Source organism: Cornus florida, unplaced genomic scaffold, assembly GCF_030987335.1.
Source record: "Cornus florida cultivar Cherokee Brave unplaced genomic scaffold, ASM3098733v1 CherokeeBrave_3.0.0_Hap2_Chr05, whole genome shotgun sequence".
In the NCBI taxonomy this organism is placed as follows: Eukaryota; Viridiplantae; Streptophyta; class Magnoliopsida; order Cornales; family Cornaceae; genus Cornus; species Cornus florida.
The window spans coordinates 44,012,624-44,022,212 of NW_026775575.1; the positions used below are offsets into that span (position 1 = coordinate 44,012,624).

At 33.6% G+C, this 9,589-nt stretch overlaps 1 protein-coding gene across 1 annotated transcript; it reads right to left on the reverse strand.

Annotated features, from left to right (window-relative positions):
• Positions 1-1,690: 1,690 nt before the first annotated feature.
• Positions 1,691-4,271, reverse strand: LOC132310126 (uncharacterized). The gene is made up of 5 exons (XM_059808352.1): positions 4,076-4,271; positions 3,453-3,954; positions 3,096-3,297; positions 2,486-2,968; positions 1,691-2,379 (listed from the first exon to the last, which is right to left on the reverse strand). The coding sequence occupies exons 1-5, from the start codon at positions 4,269-4,271 to the stop codon at positions 1,954-1,956; spliced, it is 1,809 nt and encodes a 602-aa protein (XP_059664335.1). The 3' UTR covers positions 1,691-1,953.
• Between the last annotated feature and the right edge of the window lie 5,318 nt (positions 4,272-9,589).

Genomic DNA, 9,589 nt, shown 5'->3' on the forward strand with positions numbered 1-9,589 from the left:
TATCAAAGTTGTTGATTAATCAAAAGAGTCTATATATATTTCTCAATCACAATATTAGTATCTTTACCCTTCGAAAAACAAATATTTGTATCCCTACAAGTGTTTCTGTCGTTTCTCTCCTTTGTTCTAGGTTCCTCTCCTTTTTCTTATTTTCTCTTATAAAAATTTTCTTTTAGATTACACTTGGGTGCCAACTCGTATACCATATCATTCACCCATGATAATATAACATGAAATTCATTCATGATCTTTATCATTTATATATATTGTTCTCTCTCTTTCTTCCATTTTCCTCTTCTCGAACCTACTACTACTGAGAAAACAACCACAAAGATTTAGAAATGAAGAAAAGAACACAACAAACAAAGGTATTCCAAATTTTTACTCATTTATTTTTTTGATACAAAAAAAAAAAAAAAAAAAAAAAAAAAAATGAAAAAAGAAAAGAAAAAGAGTAACTTATCTTTAGTGTGCAAAAGCTCCACATTACAATATACAACTCAAGGTAAATGTCAGCATTTGTTGCTGGAAAAATAAAAATAAAAAGAATAAAAAAATGGAGATGAACAGGGCTAAATTTTGAACTGCATGAGATCAAGATCAATCTCGTACATGGTATGTATTGCTAAAATCTAGCCAAAAAGAGAAACCAAACTAGACAAGAAAAGAGTGCGACTGGTAAACTACCGATCCCACTTCGTCAGTGAGTTTTCGAAAGAAAATATTTAGAAAACTTTTAACTACGCAACTAGTTGCGAGGTACGCTACTGATCTGCTTGGGCAGTTAGAAATTTAAAGAAATCTTATGAAAAATTTCAGCTTATGATTATGCTATGTAGTTATTACAATATGCAGCATAAATTAATATTTTACTAGTGATACACATCATAAAAAAAATTTCAAGATGCTCATCATGAATGGTACTATGGCAACATTTTTGTTTTCTTGGTGCAAAAGTTTATTCTGGCTCGCTCTTGTAGGCCCTACTAACCACATCAGTTTCTCTCTTCCATTTGGCTTACCTATATATTTTTTTCCCTAAATCGTACGGCTGGTCTTTCTCCCTCAACTCGCTCTCTCCCCCTCCCCCCTTCTCACTCTCTCTCTCAAATTATCAAATTGACATAGAATACCTTTTCACTTGCGCATTGCGTAACATATCAAACATTTAAGGTGGTTGGATGTCCTGCTCTACGTAATCTGCCTAGGCACATGAACCCTAATTGAATCCCATGAGGATCCCGATTCTCTGTAACAAAGCATCCATCCTTGCTAATAAAAAATTCTGAATAGATGCTTGGGATTTTTTAGGTAATGATTTCGATCATTACACCATAGTTTGTGGTTCACAACATTAATTGACAGTTGCACAACCTGATCTTCACTTATATACACACACACACACACACACTTATGCATTATACTACAAACATAATCCTACAAAGTGTTTCAGTCGTTTCTCTCCTTTGTTCTAGGTTCCTCTTCGTTTTCTTATTTTCTCTTATAAAACATTTCTTTTAATTAGATTACACTTGGGTGCCAACTCATTAACATAACATATCATTCAGGCATGATAATATTACATGAAAATAATTCATGATCTTTATCATCTATATATATATATGTGTATATATATATATATATATATATATATTGTTTTCTCGCTTTCTTCCATTTTCCTCTTCTCGAACGGACTAATACTTAGAAAACAACCTCAAAGATTTAGAAATGAAGAAAAGAACACTACAAACAAAGGGGAAAAAAGGAACAAGATATTCCAAATTTGTATTCATTTATTTTTCTGATACAAAAAAAAGAATAATTTATCCTTGGTGCGCAAAAGCTCCACATTACAATATACAACTCAAGGTAAATGTCAGCAATTGTTGCTGGATTAAATGCAAAAAAATAAAAATAAAAAGAAAAAGAATAAAAAAATGGAGATGAACAGGGCTAAATTCTGAAGTGCACGAGATCAAGATTAATCTCTTTCGGAACCTTTCTAGGAGGAGGAAACTTTGGGAGAGAATGAGCAACTTTTTTTGCAGTTTCCAAGTAAGACACATATTTGTGAATCATCTCAATAGTAGTGTTATCAGCAATTGCGTTATTTTCTTCAAAATTGGCGGTTTGGAAAGCTCGATTGATCAACAAATTATTGAATTCTTGTCTGCATTGTTTGATTGCTTGAATCTCTTTGAGTGCCTTCTTTGTGATTGTCCAATTGCCTGTTTTCCAGTTGAAGTCATAGAGCACAAGGAACCTTTGGCCATACATGGCTATGAATTCCAATGCAGCAAGAATGAACTCGAACTCTTCTACTGACATGTGGTAAGCGAAGTTGATTCGCGTCCATCCGGGCTTCACTCCGTGGTAACCCTGTCAAAATTTATCATATATTAAGAACTAAAAAACTGAAATGATAGTCTATACATTTAATAACTAAGTCCGCAATTTAGTAGTAAGGAAATGGTGAATTGGGTACCTTTTGGATGGCGGATTTGAAGGAAATTGAATGAGGCTCATCGACATGAAGAAGATGGTGACCGTAAGGTCCAGCACAAGCACAACCACCACGAGCCTGGATGCCAAAAAGGTCATTGAGGAGCTTTGCAACAAAAGGGCCATGAAGGGGTTTATCTCTCATGTTTCCAGACTCTCTCCAAATGGAAATTCCTCCATCACTTGCCTTGTTTTTTAAGTCATGAAATGAGGAATTTGTTGTGGAGAACACGAGAAAGGACAAGATAGCTTGCCTTTTTACACTATTATTTCCTAATACCCAAATGTTTGGATTTGCAAAAAGCCGGTCAAGCGCTCTGTCTATAAAATAGTGCTCCTGCTTTTGGATCACTTCATAACCAATGTATTCTTTTAACGAGAAAGCCATTGCTGTTCTTATTTTCTGAATAATTGGAGGAGTTCCGGCATCTTCTCTCTCTTCCACATCGTCATAATACAGTGTGTCCTGAAACACAGGCGGTATATCAGCAAACTTGGATTGGAAACCATAGGCTAACTTTATATATGACATCCTATACTCCCATATTAGCACATAGATCGAGATTAGGTTAAAGAGAATCATATCTACATACCTCTTCATTGAATCCATTGACAAAGCTAACAGTTCCTCCACCACATGTTGAAGGCGGTGAAGATCCTAATTGATAAAGGACTTTGCTCATTAGAAGAATTCCGGGAGTACCTGGTCCCCCGACAAATTTATGTGGACTAAGAAATATTGCATCATATCCATCTACCTCACCGGATCTCATGTCAATCTCCACATAAGGACCACTACACATAATTAAGGCAAAGCATGCATGTCAGCAATTATCAATCTTACTATGTATTTTTGAAAGAAGAAATAAATAAATAAAAGTTGTACTATGTCCTACAGAAACATCATATATAACTCAAAAACTAAATAAATAAATAAAAAATTTATGTACCTTGCAGCAAAATCAAAGCATGCAAAAGCACCATATCGATGAAGAAGTGAAGCAAGGGAGCGCGTGTCTGTGTAAATTCCGGTGACATTACTACATGCTGAGAAAGAACCCAACATAGGGCGATTTGTGTGCTGGTATGACTCGAGGTGTTGTCTTAAAGCTGCAATATCGATTAGGCCATTTTCATCTAGACCGATCTCTACAACTTCTGCTAAGCTTTGGCGCCAGGAGAGGAGGTTCGAATGGTGTTCATATGGCCCAACAAAAACAACCCATCTTTCTTCACCCCTAAGGCTATTCAAAACCCTGTTCTTCATAGTTGATGCAACAGCAATTCCCATAACCTCTTGAAGCCGTTTAATGGCTGCGGTTGTGCCTGAGCCAACAAACAGTAGTGCATCTTCTTCTTTGCCCCCTAAGCAAGACTTGACATACTTACTTGCCGCATGCACCATTGTTGTAGTTTGATCCCCCACATAACTGTCACTTGTATGAGTATTCCCTATTAACACAAATGGACAGTTTTCAATTTTGATGTTTAAGTGAAAAAATTAATTGCAATTGCAAAATATGAGATATAAACCTAATATTTGACATAAAAAATTATAATTAAGTAAGCTTACCATAGAATGGAAGAACCTTCTCAATGATGTACTTCTCAATGAACTGAAGACATCGGCCAGAGGCAGTGTAGTCGGCATAGGTAAGCCGACGCTTTCCAAAAGGAGTGTCAAACTCCACATCACTGCCGATGACTTGAGACCTCAACCATGCTAGTTTTCCTTGCGGAGGGCCATTCGGCACATCATTTTCGAGCATCCTAAACGATTTTGAAACCTGAAGAAGGCATGCTTTTGTCATATTCATGGCCTTGACATGGAGTAGATCCGTCGTTGGGTCACTACGACTGTCTTTCAACATCTTTTTCGAGAAATCGGGAAGTGATTGATACAATGGATGATTGTGGGTGAAAGGAGAATTAGTAACACAATAATAGATGAGCAAGTGCAAGATGTATTAATTGTTGGTGATGGCTTTGGGAGATAGGAGGCTTAGTATACATATAGGGGCTTGGACGACTCTTGTTTACCATTGAACACCGACTGAAATATGTACGACCAAGTACCAGCCAATCTTTATTCCAAGTCATCAAATTGGAATTCTCTCTCCTTGTACAGTATTGTAATGCCATGTGCCAAGTCATATATGTATATTTTTTGCTAAATATATTGCAAGTCAATTAATTTGACTATCAGATAAATACATTCAGTGAAAAAAAAAAACAATAAAACGAAAAAAATTGCATGTTCATGATATTCTATATGCAGTTTGAACGTAACAACACGTTGAATGACGTTTTACTTTTTTTAAAAACCGTCATAGAAATATTTTGTGTTCTGCTTATAAAAAGTATTTGTTTAATCCATAACTTAACTTGAATGACATAAATACCGTCATAGAAAGATTTTAATCTTACAATACTTTTTTATTTGGTCAGATACAATGTATGTACTAATCTGTTTACCAAGTCACTATAACCGATTTTAATCTTATACTACTGCTTTCATTTGGTCAGACAAGAAGGATTTTTCATTGGGTTAATTTAATCGTAACTACAATGACTTCTGAAAAGTAGAAGTTGAGTTTGAGATCAATTGTTAAGTTTTTCCCCAATTTTGGCAGTGAACCAACTTGTATAATTATTTTTAAGGCGTAGTACAGAAAATCCCCTTCAACTTGTAACATTTTTCAATAAACTATTCTTATATATTTTTTTACCAAAGACTCCCCCTCGACTTATATATTTTTTCTAATAAATCCTTCTTGTCTAATTTTTTACCAAAGAACCCCCCTCAACTATCTGAAGAGGGTAAAATAGTTGATAATTGGACCAAAATGTCTTTTTATTTAAATATTAATTATCCCGAACTTCAAAAATTCATATCTCACAAATCGTACATTTAAAAATTATAAATAATATATATATGTATGAAAAGCCTATAAAATAAGGATTCCAGAAATATAAGATTTGTACAACAAACCTTCATAATCAGAGAAAAATAAGAAATTTAAAAATCTACTCTAATAATCTTATTTTATTTTTAATAAATAAAATACTCGAGATATTTGCAAGAAAATTTTTAGAATTATTCATTTACATATGGAGCCGAATATATAAAAAATTTAACCATAACAGAGATTAATTTAATGAGATATCATATTTTGCGTTAAAAATATTTTCAATCTTTTAAAGACTCGCCATTTAAAAAAATATAAAAATGAATATTTGGTCTCTATTGGGACTAATTTTTTTATATGTTATGCTCCATATGAAAGTGAATAATTTTGAAAATTTTCTTTCAAATAACCCGAGTATTTTATAAAAAATAAAATATAATAAAATTGTTGCAGTAGATTTTTAGATTATTTATTTCTCTTTGGTTATGAAGTTTTGTTAAACAAATCTTATATTTTTGGAATCTTTGTTTTATAAGCTTTTCGTGCATATATTACTTGCAATATTTGGATGTACGGTTTGTGAGATATGAATTTTTGAAGTTTGAAAAAATTAAGATTTAAATAAAATGGCATTTTGGTCCAAATATCAACTCTTTTATACCCTTTAGATAGTTGAGGGGGGTTATTTGGCAAAATATTGGATAAGAGAGATTTATTGGAAAAGGCTACAAGTCGAGTAGGATTATTTAATAAAAATTAGAGGATGGGAGTTTATTGGAAAAAAGTACAAGTGGAGAGAGATTTTTTGTACTTTACTCTTATTTTTATAATCAAAATTAATTTAGAAATCGAACTTAACGTACCCAAATACTACAAAAGGTATATGATATAGAAGATACAAACTGCAAAGAGAATGGAACTAAGGGATGGTCGAAATTGTTGAACAGTGACTCAAATTCTTGTTAAGTATAGTTATATGTAACAGGTTTCACTTAAGTGCAACTTGTGGCAATTAAGTGCTACAGGTGGCATCGTGAGAGTTTATTGGATGGGTTGAGTGTATTCTTTACAAGTTGTAATTCACTTCTTTATTAATAATGGTAATACTGTATGTAGACTTAGAGATTGGGGGAATCACGTAAAATATTATATTGTGCGTTAATTGTTATATGATTGATATGATTGTATTTTTGTATATGCTTGTATGATTGATGATATGATGATAATGTATTTCCACTGTGCCCATATCAAAAATAATCAAACAAAGTTAATATTCTCAATAATATTATCCTACAAGTAAATTTTCCTCAAATCTCTTAATAATTTATTATGTTTGTCTTCAACTAGATCGAGGAAGAGCCCCACTATTGCTTCTCCTAACCTAGAGTTTGTAAAATAACGTCCGGGGAAAAAAAAAAACAAATGTAAAACCTATGAATTGGATATGATCAAGTTGGATCTGAAAAAGTCAATGCTTAGGATTAAATAAAATAAATCAACGGTTAAGATTAGGAGCTGGTTAAGTGCGCTAGGAAGATTAGAGGCTAAAGATGCTTGAAGGAGAAAACGACAGAAGATTATAAAAGTAGTCATTTAAGTCAAATCTCTCTCGAAATTCTTAGGCTATCAATATTGAATATAATGTCCACTCTAGAGTCTCGACTAAAAATCAATGGCATTTATGTTCCTTCCTAAATATTGCTCATGTTGACTTCCATCGTAGTCTTTTGGACCACATCTACTTCTCATGCCCATTTAGCTCACCGAGTCACCGGCTCACCCATTTGTTCTCACATTCAAAAATAGTGTGGCTTCCATGTAAGCGCTTCTTTGTAGAAAGAATTCATTAATTGGGCAATTGGGCAACACAACTCGGCTGCAATCAGCATCATCAATGCAATCAACAAACTAACACTCTCAGCATCCATTTATCATATTCGGACAAAAAAAAAAAAAAAAAAAAAAAAGTCACAAATCGCGGAGGAAAATATAATTCTAAACCATTATTCTTAGAAGAATCAAACATTAGAGTATTGACCACTAAATCGGCAAGTTTTGTCGATTCAAATGCAGTATGCCAGAACCAATGGGTTGGTTCAAGTTTGTATGAAATAGATTAAACTCAGTCTCTTTTGTTAAATTTGTTGATTGAGATATGTGAGAGACAACATTAACTCTCAAATGAATTCAAGTTGCTTTAAGTGAACAGGACTTCAAAATGGAAACAAATTGCAATGAAAATAAAATTAACTTAAAATGGAATCTTAAACGAATTGATTTGGAAAGGAATTGAAATAACAGAGACTTAGAAATAATAAAGAGATATTGTAAAAGGAATGCAAGGAAATACGCAAAACAATTAACTAATGAAGCTTGACCAAACTAAAATGCTAATACACTACAAGAAAATTGGATTTTTACGACCTAGTATTTACGGGATCTTTTATTTTGCCTCGTAAAAGCTACTTTTTAAGAGGTTGACATTAAGGGTCACTCTTTCACGGGGTGTTAATAGAATTCTCGTAAAAAACTCTTTTCACGGGAGATTAAAGAACCCGTTAATGTTTACATATATTTACGAATAACGTAAAATATACAGCAAGCAACTCACAAAATTGATCTTCAATAGAGTTATCCGGTTGAATAGTTGTACCTCTTCACCGTTTTGTTCATTGTAACTCCACGAGTTGGAATGTCGAAATCATTCGGCTTGCTCACTAAAGTTTGGTAATGTTGAAATCGTTCGGTTTGGTCACTAAAGTTTCGTTGTTGTTGGCTCACAGCTTGTTGGAATTAATGGAGCTTTGCTAGTCAGAGCTCAACAAAATTAGTGGATCAAGCTCACTATTGAGTCTGTCTTCGCCGACTTGAAGGTCACTGCTGGGTCTATGTAACTTCACCGATTTGGTCTTTATCATTTCTTGGTTGTTGTTTGCTTAGAACTCGTCGAAATCAATTGAGCTCATTCCCTGTACTCATGTAAAACGTTCACTGCATGTAAAACCTTTACTGAATAATATAAAATATTTACTAAATAATGTAAAACTTGTACTTGAAAAAAGTAAAATGGTAATTGTAGTAATGTAAAACATTTACTGAATCATTTACTGGGATCTTAAAATTGTTCAGTTTGGTCACTAAATTTTGGCCATTGTTTACTTAGAGCTTGTCGGAATCAATGGAGCTTTGCTGGTCAGAACTCACCTGAATTAATAGAGCTCATTGTTGGGTTTGTCTTCATAGATGTGAAGGTCACTGTTAAGTCTCTATAGCTTCATCGATTTGGTCTTTGTTGCTTCTTGGTCGTTGTTTGCTTGGAACTTTTCAGAATCAATATACCTCATTCACTAAACGTTCACTGCATGTAAAACCTTTATTGAATAATGTAAAATTTTTATTGAATAATGTAAAACATGTACTTAAACAAACTAAAATGGTAACTGCAGTAATGTAATACCATGAATAATGTAAAACATACAACAAACAACTCACAAAATGGGTCTTTAATTAAGTTATTCGATTGGATTGTTGTACCTTTTCGCTGGTTTGTTTATTGTAACTCCATGGGTGAGATTGCTACCACTTAGTTTGGTTACTAAAGTTTTGTCGTTGCTTACTAGAAAGAGAAATAGAAATGTCCGAAGTGGGGAAAGAAAGGGGGTTTGGTTTTGCAAATGGGTGTATGGCCCTCATTGCGCCACTTGTCACCATCCTATGGTTTACTAACTTATGCTCAAGTTACTCTTTTGCCCTTATCCTTTCATTGCAATGCCGTCTCTATCCCCAAAATATCTTCCTCAATGTATAGATATATGTGTATGTATATATGTGTGAAATGATCATAATGTCCCTCAATGAAATGGCAAAATCGAGAGAAGGTCTTGGGCCCGGAAATCGTCCCGACTTCAAAAAAATTTTAAAAATAATCTCGTCACTTCTAGTTAATGACTTCAAATAATAAAAATGCATCTCTATAACTCTTAGTTAGAGAAATGACCAAAAAGGCCCTTAGGGACCGCGTGGCACGCAAAATGATGGATGAAAATTAAATAAAATAAAAATTCAAAAAAAATCCAAAAAGACATTACAATCTACTCTCCTTAAGGAGATTTCGTCCTCAAAATTTACCCTTCTTAAGAAAGAGACCCACAACCATCACTTTCCCGAAGGACGCCTCA